At 42.5% G+C, this 18521-nt stretch overlaps 1 protein-coding gene across 3 annotated transcripts in view; it reads left to right on the top strand.

The window, feature by feature from the left end:
* DOCK2 (dedicator of cytokinesis 2) overlaps window positions 1–18521 on the top strand; it is a 458684-nt gene that overhangs the window by 37659 nt on the left and 402504 nt on the right. For all 3 annotated transcript variants that reach the window (XM_086362249.1, XM_086362251.1, XM_086362252.1), the window contains exons 7-9: window positions 3045–3180; window positions 5151–5305; window positions 11545–11626. In XM_086362249.1, coding sequence (XP_086218375.1) covers window positions 3045–3180; window positions 5151–5305; window positions 11545–11626 — 373 coding nt within the window. The remainder of the gene's footprint in view (window positions 1–3044; window positions 3181–5150; window positions 5306–11544; window positions 11627–18521) is intronic.

Below are 18521 nucleotides of genomic sequence, written 5' to 3'. Positions count from 1 at the left end.
AGTCTTATGACCCCTCTATGAGGCAGTTGCTGTTATTATTTCTATCTATTAGATGAGAAAACGGAGACTCACAGGTCGATTAGGTCATTTTGACCAGGAGGCACTGGAATTTGAACCAGGTGACTTGGCTCCAGAATTCTAGCACTTAACCTCTGTCTTCCACTGCCTCCTGGAGAACCATGCCGGTTAGAAAGAGGAAGTAAACAGACACGTGTGTAGGAAGTCATGCATTTCCTGAGAAGAGGAAGAGAAGTGACGGGGCGGGGGGCAGGGCAGGGGTGACACCTGCTCTGCATCGAACAAGACTGGCAGGAATTATTAGGTGAAGAGATCAGAGAGAGAGAGAGAAAAGCTTAGAGGAGCTGAGAGATGAGCATGACTGTGGCTGGAACCTCAGGGTCTGAATGCCAGGTAGAAAAAAATTCAGATTTGTCCAGAGAATGATGGGGAGCCACAGAAAAAGCCATTTCTCTTTTCTTTACCTTAAAATAATATTAATTTTTTGAAAAAAGCGTACAGTAAGGGTTTCCTCCCCTACGCTTTTCTGTCCTGGGTTCATTTGATCACTTTCTGGAGCAGAAGAGAGCTACGGGGCTTACCTCCTAAGGAAAAACTGTCAAAATGCTCTGTTCTCCAAAGTGAATGGTCTGACATCCCAGCAGGAAGCAGCCTCTCCTGACCCTGGTTCAATCCTGCCCCTTGATGACTAAAGCTTCCAGGTTTCAGATGAAACTGATGATGGACAAGCTCTTTGGTATCTAAGGAATGAGGAATCCTCAGATGAATCCTTCAAACCCCAGGATAGCTGGACCTGGGAGAATTTTGTTTTATTCATACATTTTTAGAGTCGAATCCACTTTGGTAAATTTTGAAGAAAAAGGAGCTATAGAGATCTTGGCATTGAGTTATGTGTTGGCTATGGTCCATCTTCTGCCAGGTCTTGGGAGCCTCTGCTCAGCATCAGTCGAATGCATTTATTCACCTTTAGCATCGCCCGCTCAGTAGCACGGCTGTGCAATATTGAGTCACATCTAGTTGGAAGTTAATTTCCTAATGAATGTGGACAAACGAGTGAGCTTTGGCTCCCTCCTGTTTGCATTTGGATGAGAGGAGAGATGTGCCTTTCAATCCAGTTCTTAAATAAGATGTGAAAACGCTGCCATTCCCAATCTGGTACTCGATAGTGATTCCTAAGCAGGACCACTGCTGTTGCTCTCAGAGTCTCCATCAGCCCACCTCCCCCTCTTTATGGACAACGGAGTACCTCCATGTCAACATCAAGTGCAAAGGCAGCTTTAAGTTAGGACCTCTGCACACATAAAGCCCGTCCCCCAACCCAGTACTGCTTCTAAGAGCCTGTTAACTAGAACGTATACCATAAAGATACATTTTTGAGCCATTCTTTTATGTCAGTTCTACAAAATTGGATGTATTTTAAAGATACAGTTTTGTAAATATTTAATGTTCTGCTAATTTGATTTTGAATTGTAAGTGTTAAGTGTTCTGTGTTGGGGTTTTTATGTTTTATTATACTTTGTTAAAAAGGAAAAATTGTACGTTTTAGAATTTTTTATGAGTAAATTTAATGCTGCTGCTGCTGCTGCTAAGTCACGTCAGTTGTGTCTGACTCTGTGTGACCCCATAGACGGCAGCCCACCAGGCTCCCCCATCCCTGGGATTCTCCAGGCAAGAACACTGGAGGGGGTTGCACTGAAAATAGAGTGTAGACAAATACGCCACATTACTTTTTACTAGCTATGTGACATGAAGAAATTATACTCAGTCTTTTCTTCATCTGTAAAACGGAGGTGTTAACAGTACCTCCCTCATAGGGAGGCCTTAATATTAAAGTTAAAGGCCTTAATATGTGTGAGCAATTTAATGTACAGCTTATTGCAAGTGCTGTGTGAGTATTTTGCTGTTATTAGTACCATTGATGCCAATCAGAATGGCAGCTGCAGTTGAAACAAATCAATACCAAACAGGGGAAAATCTTGTGACCCTGAAGTCACAGAGTTAAAGAGCAAGCCATGGATAACAAAGATATATCTGAGATTCCCACCCCCAACAATTATTTTCAAAATATTATTAATAAACGGTACATGAATACCTTCCCTGCATTATGTATCATATATCATACTGCATTATGTTCTATTATATAAGCATTAAACACATAGAGATAAGGCAAAATTCTCCCTTGACCCCTCCACCTGTCCTAGTCCCAGGGCCCTGCCTCTCCTCACGGATACACATGTTGGTAGTGTTAGTACACGTGTCCATATCTGTCTCTGCACATGCACCCACGTAACACACCTGGCTTGCTTTGTTTTTTCACTAAATACGCTCTGTATGCATCTTTTCAAGCTTGATTCCCCCCCACTAATATATATAGTTAAACATATCAAAACTAGGGACTCCTCTGGTGGTCCAGTGGCTAAGACTCCGCACTCCCGAGGTAGGGATCCCAGATTCGATTCCCGCTCAGGGAACTAGATCCCACATGTTGCAACTAATGCTGGAACTAAAAAATAAAAACAAATATCCCACATACCAAAGTGAAAACCAAAGATCCCGTGTGCTAAGACCTGGGTCAGCCAAAGAAAGAAAGACACATATCAAAACTGTGTCATATTTTTAAAGCCCTACTACATGGAATTTCATTACGAATTCCATTACAGATTAGCCATTTTCTCTTTTGACAGACATTTTAGTGTTAACTAGTTAACTAAGTTAATTTTAGTATTTTTTAATACTTTGCTGATACACACGCATCCTTGTTCAAGTGTGGTTGTTTCTCTGGGTTCAGTACCACAGGAAATATGCATTAAATTTTTTTTAATACACACTGCTACAATACCTCCCAGAAAGGCTGATCTATATCACTGTGCCTCCCATCTGTGTGCAAAGCTATCTGTGTAGAGCTGTTCTAAGGGAGCCTATGACTCTCAGAGATCATGTGAACTTTCTGGTAGAAACTTCTCACCAGTGTTCTGTAGGCTTCCGTCTCCCTTGATTTATCCTTGTCTCACATTCTTGCTTTTCAGAATCCTTGAGCTTGATCTGATTGTCAGAGATGAAGATGGAAATATCCTGGACCCTGATAATACCAGTGTCATCAGCTTGTTCCATGCACATGAAGAAGCGACTGATAAAATCACAGAGCGTATTAAAGAAGAGATGGTGAGCTTTGTGAAACAGACTTTGTTGGCCAAAGGAAGCAGGTTTTAGCACACCATAAGCTTAAAATAATCTAATTAACCAGACTGTACATTATTCAAAGGGACATCTGCCCTATGACCTGAGTTGATCAGTAACAACATGCATTTTATTGTGGTTTATACTCGGATCTTGATTCAGCCCATGAGAGGTTTAATGCCAGGATTTTCTATTCCAGAGAGGAAAAAAGAAGAAATGTAAAAAAAAAGTAATTGAGTAAATAATTCCAGATGGGGATGAATTTCTAAAAGGCAATCAATTAGGGTTATGTGAAACAGAGTGAATCAGGAGCTATTTTTAAAGGTACCATCAGGAAAGACCTCTCCCAGGAGGGACATCTGAGATGACACTTGTATAATGTGAAGGCAACAGGCCTAGGAAGATTTGGGGATAAGATGTTCAGTGCGGTGGTGGGGGAGGTTGGCATGTGCAAAGGCCCTGAGGTAGGACTGAGCTCTGAATCTTCAAGGAGTAGAAAGGCCAGTATGGATGGGGGCTAAAGAGCAGTGAAAGAGTTTAGGCAATACTTTGGAGAGGCAGGTAGCAGGAGTTGGCTCTCACAGGACCTAAGAGTCATGGGGAAGAATAAGATGTCATTCCAACTGTGGTAGGAAGCCAACAGAAGATTCCAAGGAAACATAATCTTTACAAGGTTAACCTAATCTGATTTATATTTTTTTAAGTATTTTACCACTGTGCATTATTTGAAAGAAATTTTATTTTTACTTTACTGAGATGTAATTTTCATACAATAAAATTAATTCATTTAAAATTGCAATCCAGTGAATCTTATTAATATATAGTGTTGGACAAACTCTACCACAATCAAGGTATAGAATAGTTCCAACATCTTAAAAGTTTCTTTGAGTTTCTTTGCAGTTCAACCCCCCTCTCCAACCCCAAGTCTTGAGCAACCCTCTTCATGACTATACTGTCTTTTCTAGAATTTAATATGAAAGGAATCATATGGTTTTGGTGTTTGACTTCTTTTATTCAGCATGATGCTTTTGAGGTTAATGTTGTTGTGCATATTAGTGTTTTTTCCTTTTCATTGCTCAGTTGCTATACCATTGACCCATATATCAGTTGTTAAATATATGGGTTGCTTCTAATTCAGGGCTATTATAACTAATAACGCCATGAACATTTACATACAAAGTTTTGTGTGGGCAAATGTTTTTATTCTTTTTGGGTAATAGTTGTTGGACTGTATGATAAGAGTATGTTTAAGCTCTTAAGGTACTGCCATAGTATTTCCCAAAAGGGCTGCACAGTCTTGGGTTCCCATCAGCAACACATGAGTGCCAGCTTCTCTGCATTCTTAACACTTGATATTGTCAGTCTTTTAACTTCAGTCAGTCTAGTGGTTGTGTAGGGGTACCTAACTGCTGTTTTGAATGTCCCTGAATGGTTAGTAATTTTCATGTGCTTACTGGCCTTTACCATTTGTATCTTTTTTTGTGAAGTGTTTGTTCAAATACCTTGCCCATTTTCATTGGGTTGGTTTTCTTATCATTGAGTTGTAGGAATTCTTTGTATATTCCAGATGAAAATTTTTTATCAGATGTATGTTTTGCAAATATATTTTCTCCCAGTGCTTACCTGGGAGAAATGTATCTTTCAATGAGCGAAATATTTAGTTTTGATAAAGTCTGTTTAAGCACTTTTTTCTTTTATATAGTTTGTGCTTTTTATGACACTAAATTTTATGAGAAAGGCTAGATTGTTTGCGATATTCCCCAAGATCAAGATCAAGACAGTCAGAGTGACTTGACTCAGACAAAAGATGCTTTTGGTGGCAGGCCTGAACATAATGTTGAAATCTTTAGGCTCAAAACCTACATAGTTCTCAATATCCTGGGCCACCTTTCCATTGTCCGAAGTGGTGCGGGGCTAATTTTCTCTTTTCCTCTCTTTTCCCTCCCACCTCTCAGTCAAAAGATCAGCCTGATTATGGAATGTATTCCCGGATTTCCTCATCCCCTACCCATAGCCTCTATGTCTTTGTGAGAAACTTTGTGTGCAGAATTGGGGAAGATGCTGAGCTCTTCATGTCTCTCTATGACCCCAACAAGCAAATGGTCATAAGGTAAGTATGTTCGGTATTGCCTGACTTCTATGCATTTGGGAGGTGGGGGTTGGCAGAGCTCCGAGCATCTTTTCCTTCCACCGTTACTTGTGGAGAAATTCCCAGCCAGTAGAAAAACAGCCTAACTGAGAATGTGGACATAACTTTTTTTAGGATGTAGGAGTCAGGTGGAAATATTACTTACCATGGCATTTTTTCTAAAAGTAGAGTTATGGTTACATAGTAGGGTTTTTAAATTTAAAAAAAAAGTGTATTTTTATTTTTAATTGAAGTATAATTGCTTTACAGTGCTGTATTAGCTTCTGCTGTATCAGCAGATATATTGTGTATCTGCTGTATGTGTACATATACCCCTCCCTCCCACCTGTCCCACCAATCCCACCTCTCCAGGTCATCACAGGGCACTGAGCTAAGTTCCTGTGCTATGCAGCCACTTCCCATTAGCTATCTGTTTTACACACGTTAGTGTTTATATGTCAGTGGTACCATCTCAGTATGTCCCATCCTCTCCTTCCCCTGCTCTGTCCATTCTCTGCATCTGCGTCTCTGTTCCTGCATCTGCGTCTCTGTTCCTGCATCTGCGTCTCTGTTCCTGCATCTGCGTCTCTATTCCTACTCCACAAATAAGTTCATCAGTACCATTTTTCTACATTCCATATATATGTGTTGTTCTTCAACGCTGTCATGTCTGACTCTTTGTGACCCAGAACTCAGCACCCAGGCTTCCCTCTCCTTCTCCCAGAGTTTGCTCAAGCTCATGTACATTGAGTAGGTGATGCCCTCCAGCCATCTCATCCTCTGTCATCCCCTTCTCCTTCTGCCTTCAATCTTCCCCAGCATCCGGGTCTTTTCCAGTGAGTCAGCTCTTCACATCAGGTGACTAAAATATTGGAGCTTCAGCTTCCACATCAGCCCTTCCAGTGAATATTCAGGATTGGTTTCCTTTGGGACTCAGGAGTCTTCTCTAGCACCACATTTTGAAAGCATAAATTCTTCAGCTCTCAGTCCACCTCTCACATCTGTACATAGCTACTGGAAAAATCATAACTTTGACCATAAGGACATTTGTTAACAAAGTAATGTCTCTGGTTTTAATACCCTAAGTTTGTCATAGCTTTTGTTCCAAGGAACAAGCGTCTTTTAATTTCAGGGCTACAGGCACTGTCCACAGTGATTTTGGAGCCCACGAAAATACTGTCTGCCATTGTTTCCCCATCTATTTGCCATGAAGAGATGGGACTGGATACCATGATCTTAGTTTTTTGAATGTTGAGTTTTAAGTCAGCTTTTTCACTCTCCTCTTTCACCTTCATCAAGAGGCTCTTTAGTTCCTCTTCCCTTTTTTCCATGAGGGTGGTATCATCTGCATATCTGAGGCTGTTGATATTTCTTCTGGCAATATTGATTCCAGCTAGTGATTCGTCCAGCTTGGCATTTTGCACAATGTACTCTGTGTATAAGTTAAATAAGCAGAGTGACAGTATACAGCCTTGATGTACTCCTTTTCCAATTTGAACCAGTCCACCTGTTAACTATACAGTATTTGTTTTTCTGTTTCTGACTGACTTCACTCTGTATGACAGACTAGGTTTATCCACATCACACAATAGGGTTTTGTAAGCAATTTTTGATTAATGGAAAACAATGGAAATAATAAGATTCAAACAGATAGCACTGGATAGAATAAAAATATATTTTTAAAAAAGAGAGTTAAGAAATGAATGGTGAAAATGCTGTGTCCTCAATGGCAGTGACAGGCTGGGAGTGTAGGCTCTGTAATCTAGGATCTAGGCAGGTTCACGTTGTGGCCCCACCATTTATTCCTTCTTAGTCTTGGGCAAGCTGTTAATCTTTCTTAAGCCAGAGTGTCCCATTTGCAAAATGCACGTGTCAACCTCACAGGGTCACAGGTTTTTAATAAGAAAAAGTGCACGAGGCACAGGGCCTGTCACATGGTGCTCCAAGTGGTTGTTATTGTAATCACCTCAATTAATTGTTCTTGGGAATGGAAAAGGTAAGGGAACTTCTGGGCACCTCATTTCAAGGAAGGCAAAACAGTGTTGGGAATCTCCTGAGAAAAGACTTTGATGTATCTCTGGCCAGCACTGCCAGCCTTGGCCTCTGCTTGTGGCTCAGTCCATCCTTCCTCTCAGGTGACCACTGTCTGTGCCCTCCAGTGGGGTTGTGAGCCAACACCTGGTCCCATATTCGAGATCCCAGTTAGTGCAACAGATTGCAGCTGGAGCCTGAGCCGTCTACTGCAATTGAGAATGTGATATCTTCTTACCTTGATTGTGTTGATGAAATTTCTAAGTCATGTCTGACTCTTTGTGACCCCATGAGCTATACCCTGCCAGGCTCCTGTGTCCATAGGATTTCCCAGGCAAGAGTTAAGTGCATTGCCATTTCCTCCTCCAGAGGATCTTCCCAACCCTTCTCCAGGAAGATCCTCCAGGGGATCTTCCCTGTGTCTTCTGCTTGGAAGGCGGATTCTTTACCACCGAGCCACCTGGGAAGCCCCATACAGTTCCTAGTAACTTTACAAAATTCATTTTAGAAAATAATGGCCCTCCTGGAGACAATTATGAAACATAGATTGACTATCTAAAAAGATTAAACTGAGGTCTGTATATGATCCCATATAATCATTACTCCAGGTGATTTGGATGAGACAATGAGGCTCAGAGAGGTCAAATGACTTGCTCAAGATCACATGTATTTATAAAATGGCAGAGGTGAGATTTCTACCCAGGTCCGTCTGACTCCAAAGATAAGCTAGTTTCCAATTTAGTCTGTCACCAAGGAAAGAGTTGTATCAGATATCCTCAGTGGGTCTCACCAGGGTCTTAGCACTGTATGCTGCTGCTGCTGCTGCTGCTGCTAAGTCGCTTCAGTCGTGTCCGACTCTGTGCGACCCCAGAGACAGCAGCCCACCAGGCTCCCCTGTCCCTGGAATTCTCCAGGCAAGAACACTGGAGTGGGTTGCCTTTTCCTTCTCCAATGCATGAAAGTAAAAAGTGAAAGTGAAGTTGCTCAGTCGTGTCCGACTCCTAGCGACCCCATGGACTGCAGCCTACCAGGCTCCTCCATCCATGGGATTTTCCAGGCAAGAGTACTAGAGTGGGGTGCCATTGCCTTCTCCGTATCACTGTATGGTGGAAAACTATTTTTTATAGCAAACTTAAATCCCTAATTTAAAGAATCAGTCCAGCTCCTCTGGCTAGGCCTCAGCAGACACCGAGCAAGTGTCCTGCTTCCTTAGCGCCCACCGTGAGATGCTGGGCATGTCATAGGCTCCTTGCTATTCCCTGCCAGCTGCTCCCAAGACACCTGTGACAAAGATCATGAAAGTGCTCCTTGCCTCTCGAAAAACACAAGGATTCCTCATAGCTGAATTGACAAGGGTGCCTGGCCTACTGGCTCATCGAAGTGATGGATGGCCTGAACCAGCTCTGGGGAGGGAAGCAATGGATCAGTGAGATGGCAGCTCTGTTCCCTGATGTGCCACATCAAATGATGTGCTCGACGGGGCATGCCTGAGTGATGCCTCTGAGAGAGCTGGAGACACAGAGGAGCCCTCAGGAGAGGGAGGGATGAGGAGGAGGGACACGAGGGGGTAGAGCCCACCCTCTACCAAAGAATGAAGGAAAAAAAGAGTAGAAAACAAAGAAAGAAGAGGGCAGGCACAATACAGGGAAGGGGCTGGGGAACTGGGAAGCACTCCCCGTGTCAGTCTGAAGCTGGGTAGCTGTTATTTCCTTGCTGCTGCTGCTGCTAAGTCGCTTCAGTCGTGTCTGACTCTGTGCGACCCCATAGACAGAATCCCACCAGGCTCCCCCGTCCCTGGGATTCTCAAGGCAAGAACACTGGAGTGGGTTGCCATTTCCTTCTCCAAAGTGTGAAAGTGAAAAGTGAAAGTGAAGTCTCTCAGTCGTTTCCAACTCTTCACAACCCCATGGACTGCAGCCTAATTATACTAATCTTCTAAGTTAAAGAAGTACTAGAAAACTGGTATAGGTGATTGGATTTGCAAAGCAGAGATAGAGACAGACGTAGAGAACCACAGTATGGATACCCGGGTAAATGGAGGGGCGGGAGAAATTGGGAGATTGGGATTGACATATATATACTATTGATACTGTGTCTAAAATAGATAACGAATGAGAACCTATTGTATAGCACAGGGAACTCTAATCAGTAATCAATACTTAATGCGCTGTGGTGACCTGAATGGGAAGGAAATCCAAAAGGGAGGAGAAATATGTATACATGTAGATGATTGATTTTCTGTATAGTAGAAACTAGCACAACATTGTAAAGCAAACATACTCCAATAAAAATAAATTAAAAAAAAAAAAAGCAGTGCTAGATTTCCTGACCTTGCTGATGCAGCTGGACTGACTAGCCTGAGCCAGGCAGGGCTGTGTGTACAGTGTACTGCTGCTAGAAGCTGTGAGTTGATGAATGATCAGCTGTCAGAACTGTGTGACTGCTCTTCATACGAACTGCCAGTGGGTGCTCCCTACTGTAAGAATCAAGCCAAAATCTTTACATCCTATGTGGCCTACATGGTCTGGCCTATCCTTCTAATTTTTCTCTGGCAGCTTTTCCCTTGGATCTGCTTTTTAGATGCATAAGCTCCATCCTGTCTCAGGGCCTTTGCACACGTTGTTGCTTTGCCCGAACCATTTCTTTTTCCCACTCTCTTTGCCTGGCCAACTTTATTTACATGTCATATCCTCAGCAAAGACCCCCCTAACTACCCAGACTAGGGCTGGTTCTTCTGATGTACATCCTCACAACATCCTGAACGTTTCATTTATAGTATGATTGCATATATATATATATATATATATTTGTCATGACTGCATGTAAATCATTACTTAAGTGTATATTAAATACTGGCTAAGGCCCTCTGTGGCCCATCACAGTGTGACATTCATTCAAGGAGATGGTCCTACATCCAGTGGGTTCAATGGATTACTTAAAATCATTCAAATCTTTACTCAAGTCTTGAAAAGGGAATAAGGTGGGAAGGGCAAATACATTCTTTTTGGGGGGGCTGTGCTGTATGGTTTGTGTGATCTTAGTTCCCCAACCAGGGATTAAACCCAGGCCCTCAACAGTGAGAGCATGGAGTGCTAACCACTAGACTGCCAGGGAATTTTAATATGTTCTTAATATATTCTTTTTGTTTTTTAATGATTTTTTTTTATTATTACTATTGACATAATTCACATAACAGAAACTTTGCCACTTTTTAACATACAATTCAATGGTTTTAGTATATTTTTAATTTTGTTCAACCATCCCTACTATGTAATGTTTCCATCACCCCAATAGTAAGACTCGTACCCATTAGCAGTCACTCCCAATTCCCTTGTTCTTAACCCCACTGACAACCACTAATCAACTTTCTGTCTCAACGGACCTGCCTATTCTGGACATTTAATATAAATGGAATCATATAATATGTGGCCTTTTGTGTCTGTATTCTTTCACTTAATATGTTAGAGATTCATCCATGTTATAACAATTGTCAATCAGTACTATATTCCCTTTTATGGCTTAGTGAGATTCTGTTGAATGGATATACCACATTTTTTTAATCCATTCATCAGCTGATAGACATTTAGGTTGTTTCCACTTTTTGGCTATTATGAATAACTCTGTTATGAACATCCATTATGAATAACTCTGTTATGAACATCCATGTATAAGTTTTTGTATGAATATATGTCTTTATTTCTCCTAGGTAGAGACCTAGGAGTAGAATCGCTGGGTCACATGACAATTCTATGTTTAACTTTTTAAGGACCTGCCACAGTGGCTGCACATCAATATATTCTTAATGTCCAATGAAACACATAAAAATCCTTTCCCTTGAGAGGAAAGGATCCTTTCCCTCTGCCACTCTTTATCACCTCTACATAGAAAACTGCTGCTCTTCAAAAACATTAGGCAGCTGAGTTAGAATTTGCTTGCTGGATAGGAGGGGGAAAGAGGTTGTGAACACACATATGTTAGTAATTCCATGGTCTGGCTGGTCTCACGTCTGCCTCTCTGATGGCACTGTGATCTCCTGGAGGAAGGGACAGACAGGGAGAGTCTGTCTCAGATGCTCCTGTGTCCCCAGCAAGCAGCATGGTGTCGGGCCCACAGCAGAGGCTCAGTGGGTATCTTTACCGCATGACTGTTGAGACCCCTGACGGTAACAGGCTGCGCTTCTCTTCCCACAGTGAGAACTACCTGGTGCGATGGGGCAGCAGGGGCTTCCCGAAGGAGATCGAGATGCTCAATAACCTGAAGGTGGTCTTCACGGTAGGTGTGTGCAGTCCTCTGGGTGCCACATCCCACACTTACCAGCCCAGAGTCTTGGAAACGGGGCTGGTCAGTGGTCAGCAGGAAGCGTGGCCTTGGTGCAGAGCTGTGTTCTGGGGTCTCTGCAAAGAGGAAACTTGGGAAGGTGGATCTCCTCCTGGCTCCCTCTTCTTCACTGCCTCTCTCCTTTTCACCTGTGTGCATGCAGTGAAGAGCACGTGTAAACAAGCATACACCTCTTCCAGCAATAATGTTTAGGTGAACTAGATACAGCAGATTCAGATTGATTCACAGTTAACATGAGTTCCTGCTTTCTGTTCAGACCCTCTAAAAAACCTTTACAAAATACTTGATATTAATAAGGGCCTTTCTAGAACATTGACTGCCTTGGTAAATTGGATATTCTGAACACAATTAAGTCATAGATGACTAAGGCTCTTACGGTTCCCTGGGATCATCCTTTTAAATACCAATACTCACCAGGCAACACATAAGTAGAAATGTTGAAATCAGTTGTTATTTGGATGATTTATCTCGAGAGTGACTTGGCCTTTTAGTTCTAAAAGGGAGAAATACTGGAAAGAAGGAGATAAGGGTTATCATTTCCTGCAGAAACCCACTCTTTCCCTATTTCCACCAAGGTGTGTTCAGAGTATGATCTTAAAATATCCAAGAATATTGGTGTTTTCTGCAAGTGTCTTTGGGGAGAAGAGAATTTATGAGATTTTTCACTGTGTTGCATGTGAAAAAGGGAGATTTCAGAGGAGGAGCTGGGGAGAGATCTGGGCATGGATCAAACCCGTGGGTTTGATCCAGGAGTGACCAACATGCTAGATTAACCTACCTTGCTCCACAATAATTTTCCATTTACAGCCCATTAAGTTCTATGTCTTATGTTGTGTTGCAATTAGATTGGAGCACAGCTGATTTATTTTGTTTGTTAGTTCCTGAAAAATGGGCCAGAGGCCTGGAATAAGATCATAGATCCTAATTGCTTACACAAAAGTTTTCTTGGCATATATAAATGTGCCTCAGTGCTCTTTATCTATTATTAGTTAGAAGGAGGAACCTATTTATTTTCTTGATAAATAGGAGAATCCCATGGAGCTTCCTGATTAAACCAGGAGACAGATGTTTCACAAGAGGGAGAGAGACAGGGAATCAATCAGTGGTTCATTTTGCAGAGAACCAATTCATGATGCAAACATGCAGGAAAGGGCATTGGTAAGTTTGTGTCATTCAGTAGTAATGAGACGTGATCCTGCCTTAGTGGAATTCTGCCTGTGCCTCTACCTCTTCTTCCCACAGCAGATGAACTTGAGAACCTTGGTTGACTGGCTTAACTGCTGACACTTCGCTCTCTTGAAATGATGGGAGTCTTCATTTCAGGGCAGGAAAGGTCATGGCGCTCTAGCTTCTTCTGTTGATTCAAGTGCTACCAGTGAGCACCTGCACTTTGTAAGCTCTGAGCTGGGTGCTGAGGATGCGGCAGCAGGTGAACTGGTGGCTCCTGGCTCAGGGTGTGATGGGGAGGTTCAGACAGTGATTCAATGAGTAAATAAACAAGAGAGATGTCAGGAGGCCATCCATGCAATGCAGATAATTAAAGATGGCTGATGTGATGGCGTTTGACTGGGAATTATGTCCAGCTGGAAATTGAGATGATGTTTAAGTTAGGGATGAGATATGACTTGGCAGGCATGTGCCTTGGTGGCCTCATTTCTCTTGTCTCTGGATGTCAGCTCTTCCTAGTTTCTTCTTTGAGGGTAGAGCCCGAGGAACTGGCACATGGGGTGGGCAAATGCTGGATTTCCCTTCCATCTGCTTCCTGAGCATCCACCTTCTGGTTCTATAAGAGGAAAGGAGCCTATACACAAGGTTCCTCAGATTTTCCCCAGCTGAGGGGTTGCTGCTAACACACGCAGGACAACACTGAATGGTAATATGAGCACTAGTGTGTCAGTTGCTCAGTCGTATCTGACTGTTTGCAACCCCATGGACTGTAGCCCACCAGGTGCCTCTGTCCATGGGATGCTCCAGGCAAGAATACTGCAGTGGGTAGCCATTCCCTTCTCCAGGGGATCTTCCCAACCCAGGGATTGAACTGAGGTCTCCTGCACTGCAGGCGAATTCTTTACTGTCTGAGCCACCAGGGAAGCCCTAAAGGAGCAAGAACGAATTACTAAATCAGGTAGCATGTGTCTGATGGGTTCTTGTCCTGCCTCAGTTTCCCCAAATGTCTGAGATTTGTGAGGCCGAAGTAAAAGTGTTTGGCAGACAGCAGAGGTTGAAGCCTACTTCTGAACCTGCTTGCTTTTACACCCTCCAGGGAATGACTTGTGTTCAAGCATTTTTACTTGTTTTTATAGCAGTAAGATTCCTCAATACCAAGGGTCTTTGATGAGACAGCTCTTAAAGATCTGATTCTTCTTTTGAGCAAGTGAAATTTTTTCTCACAGAAAAGGGGTAAAAAGGGAGCCTACCTAGGAGACTTATATGATTACCTAGTGTATTAATTTTCTAGGGCTGCTGTTACAAAGTACCACAGATGGTGTGGCTTCAGTCAGTTTGTTCAGTCGGTCAGTCGTTTCCAACTCTTTGAGATCCCATGGACTGCAGCATGCCAGGCTTCCTTGTCTATCCCTGAGCTTACTCAAACTCATGTTCATTGAGTCGATGATACCATCCAACCATCTCACCCTCTGTCGTCCCCTTCTCATCTCACCCTCAAATTTTTCCAGCATCAGGCTCTTTTCAAATGAGTCAGTTCTTCACATCAGGTGACCAAAATATTGGAGTTGCAGCTTCAGCATCAGTCTTTCCAGTGAATATGCAGGACTGGTTTCCTTTAGGATGGACTGCTTGGGTCTCCTTGCAGTCCAAGGGATTCTCAACAGTCTCCTCCAACACCACAGTTCAAAAGCATCAGTTCTTCGGTGCTCGGCTTTCTTTATAGTCCAACTCTCACATGCATACATAACTACTGGAAAAACCATAGCTTTGACTAGATGGACCTTTGTTGGCAAAGTAATGTCTCTGCTTTTCAATATGCTGTCTAGGTTGATCATAACTTTTCTTGCAAGGAGCAAATATCTTTTAATTTCATGGCTGCAGCTACCATTTGCCGTGATTTTGGAGCCCAAAAATAAAGTCTGTCACTGTTTCCCCATCTATTTGCCATGAAGTGATGGGACCAAATGCCATGATCTTCGTTTTCTGAATGTTGAGCTTTAAGCCGGCTTTTTCACTCTCCTCTTTCACTTTCATCAAGAGGCTCTTTAGTTCTTCTTCACTTTCTGCCATAAGGGTGGCGTCATCTGCATATCTGAGGTTATTGATACTTCTCCCGGGAATCTTGATTCCAGCTTGTGCTTCTTCTAGCCCAGCGTTTCTCATGATGTACTCTGCATATAAGTTAAATAAGCAGGGTTGACAATATACAGCCTTGACATACTCCTTTCCTGGTTTGGAACCAGTCTGTTGTTCCATGTCCAGTTCTAAGTGTTGCTTCTTAACCTGTACACAGATTTTTCAGGAGGCAGTTCAGGTGGTCTGGTATTCCCATCTCTTGAAGAATTCTCCACAGTTTGTTGTGACCCACACAGTCAAAGGCTTTGGCATAGTCAATAAAGCAGAAGTAGATGTTTTTCTGGAATTCTCTTGCTTTTTCTATGATCCAGTGGATGTTGGCAATTTGATCTCTGGTTCCTCTGCCTTTTCTAAATCCACCTGGAACATCTGAAAGCTCATGGTTCACATACTGTTGAAGCCTGGCTTGGAAAATTTTGAGCATTACTTTACTAGTGTTTGAGATGAGTGCAATTGTGTGGTAGTTTGAACTTTCTTTGGCATTGCCTTTCTTTGGGGTTGGGATGAACATTGTCCTTTTGCAATCCTGTGGCTACTGCTGAGTTTTCCAAATTTGCTGGCATATTGAGTGCAGCACTTTCACAGCATCATCTTTTAGGATTTGAAATAGCTCAACTGGAATTCCGTCATCTCCACTAGCTTTGTTCGTAGTGATGATTCCTAAGGCCCACTTGACTTTGCATTCCAAGATGTCTGGCTCTAGGTTAGTGATCACACCATCATGATTATCTGGGTCAGAAGATCTTTTTTTGTATAGTTCTGTGTTTTCTTGCCACCTCTTCTTCATATCTTCTGCTTCTGTTAGGTCCTTTATTGTACCCATCTTTGCATGAAAAGTTACCTTGGTATCTCTAATTTTCTTGAAGAGATCTCTAGTCTTTCCCATTCTGTTGTTTTCCTCTATTTCTTTGAATTGATCACTGAGGAAGGCTTTCTTATCTCTCCTTGCTATTCTTTGGAACTCTGCATTCAAATGGGTATATCTTTCCTTTTCTCCTTTGCCTTTTGCTTTTCTTCTTTTCTCAGCTATCTGTAAGGCTTCCTCAGACAACCGTTTTGCCCTTTTGCATTTTTTTATTGGGGATGGTCTTGATCACTGCCTCCTGTACAATGTCACGAACCTTCGTCCATAGTTCATAAGGCACTCTGTCTATCAGATTTAATCTCTTGAATCTATTTGTCACTTCCACTGTATCATCGAAAGGGATTTCATTTAGGTCATACCTGAATGGTCTAGTGGTTTTCCCTACTTTATTCAATTTCAGTCTGAATTTGGCAATAAGGTGTTCATGATCTGAGCCACAGTCAGCTCCTGATCTTGTTTTTGCTGACTGTATAGAGCTTCTCCATCTTTGGCTGCAAAGAATATATTCAGTCTGATTTGGGTGTTGACCGTCTGGTGATGTCCATGTGTAGAGTCTTCTCTTGTGTTGTTGGAAGAGGGTGTTTGCTGTGACCCGTGCGTTCTCTGGGCAGAACTCTATTGGACTTTGCCCTGCTTCATTCTGTACTTTAAAGCCAAATTTGCCTGTTACTCCAGGTATTTCTTGACTTTCTACTTTTGCATTTCAGTCCCCTATAATGAAAAGGACATCTTTTTTGGGTGTGAGTTCTAGAAGGTCTTGTAGGTCTTCATAGAACCATTCAACTTCAGCTTCTTCAGCATTACTGGCTGGGGAATAGACTTGTATTACTGTGATATTAAATGGTTTGCCTTGGAAATGAACAGAGATCATTCTGTTGTTTTTGAGATTGTATCCAAGTACTGGATTTCGGAGTCTTTTGTTGACTATGATGGCTACTCCATTTCTTCTAAAGGATTCTTGCTCCCTGTAGTAGATATAATGGTCATCTGAGTTAAATTCACCCATTCCAGTCCATTTTAGTTGGCTGATTCCTAAAATGTCTATGTTCACTCTTGCCATCTCCTGTTTGACCACTTCCAATTTGCCTTGATTCATGGACCTAACATTCCAGGTTCCTATGCAGTATTGCTATTTTCAGCATTGGACTTGACTCCTGTTACCAATCACATCCACAGCTGGGTGTTGTTTTTGCTGAAACAATAAGAATTTAGTTTCTCGCAGTTTCAGTGCCTGGAAGTCCAAGACCTAGGTGTTGGCAGTGTTGGCTTCTTTGGAGGCTTCTCCCCTTGGCTTGCAGATGGCCACATTCTCCTTGTGTGCTCACACGTTCTTCGGTGTTTGTGTCCCAAGGTCCTTATAAGGACACCAGTCATATTGGAATAGTGTCTACCCTAATGACCTCATTTTAGCTTAATCACCTCTCTAACCTCCCTGTCTCCAAGTACAGTCATGTTCTGAGACGTGGGAGGTCAACATATGAGTTTGGTGGTGGGTGGGGGTGGGGTGGCATAATTCGTCCTGTAACATTTAGGAGGGGACCTGTCAGGTGACAGGGATTCTGTAGCTCTGAAATGATTCTGAAAGACACCAACATAGATATTTCAAGATATAAAAAATTCCTCCTGGGAGGGGAGAAGTAGTTAGAGATGGAGATCATTATGAGGGAAACAGGACCTGAGCTTTCAAGAATGGAAAGGATGTGGATATATAGAGGAATAAGAGGTAATCTTTAGAGGCAGAGGTACAGACGAGGGCTTAGGAAGAAAGATCTGGAGTTGAAAGTGGGCATTGTGTGTTTGTGGAGTGATAAAGAAATCTTTGTGACAAAAATAGAGTACTTGCATGCAGAGAATAGTGGGGAATCAGTGGGATAGGATAGCTGGAAATATATTATGTCCAGGACCTTTCACATCAGCTGGGGAAAATTAACACTAACAGGGTAAGAAATAGGGAGCTATTACCATTGTAGGGGGAAGAGAAATGAAATACTGAACATGGTTTCTAAAGATGAGTTTCAGGGGGATTTCAGGGTGAGTTGGAGGAAGGCGTCAGACAGGCCAGAGAAGAGGCTGTCCCACTGGCTGGCTGTGAGATGATTGGCAACTCAAACTCAGTTGCCTACTGAGCAAGGCAAGAAATGCAAATGAGGGGAGGGGCTTCTGTGGTTAGAAAGCCCCCTCTGCCCAAGGTTCTCTGTTTCCCTTCCACTGGGAGACTTGGGAGAATCTATTCTTCCACCTGTGAGAGGCCAGACCTTGTATCAGTGAAGGGTTTTCCAGGGAAATGAAACCAATAAGATACATAAATACATAGATTTATTTTAAGAATTTGGCTCATGTGACTGAGAGGGGCTCACACGTCTGAAATCGGTAGGGCTGGACAGCAGTCTGAAAACTTAGGGAGGATTTATACATTGCAGTGTCTTGAGGCAGACTTCCTTCTTCTCTAGGAAACCTCAGGTTTTGCTCTTAAGACCTTCAACTGATTAGATGAGCCCCACTTACATCATGGAAGGAAATGCCCTTTACTTAAAGTCAACTGATTTTAGATACTAATCAGACCTACAACATACATCATAGATACATCCAGTCTAGTGTTTCACCAAGCAGCTAGGCAGCACAGCCTATCCGTGTTGACACATAAAATGTAACCGTGACAGC

The sequence above is a fragment of the Bos grunniens genome, chromosome 20 (genome assembly GCF_055505025.1).
Source record: "Bos grunniens cultivar Pamir isolate PY7600 chromosome 20, Bosgru_T2T1.0, whole genome shotgun sequence".
Classification (NCBI taxonomy): domain Eukaryota; kingdom Metazoa; phylum Chordata; class Mammalia; order Artiodactyla; family Bovidae; genus Bos; species Bos grunniens.
The sequence above is the reverse complement of the archived record's forward strand: the minus strand, read 5'-3'. Positions and strand labels throughout refer to the sequence as shown.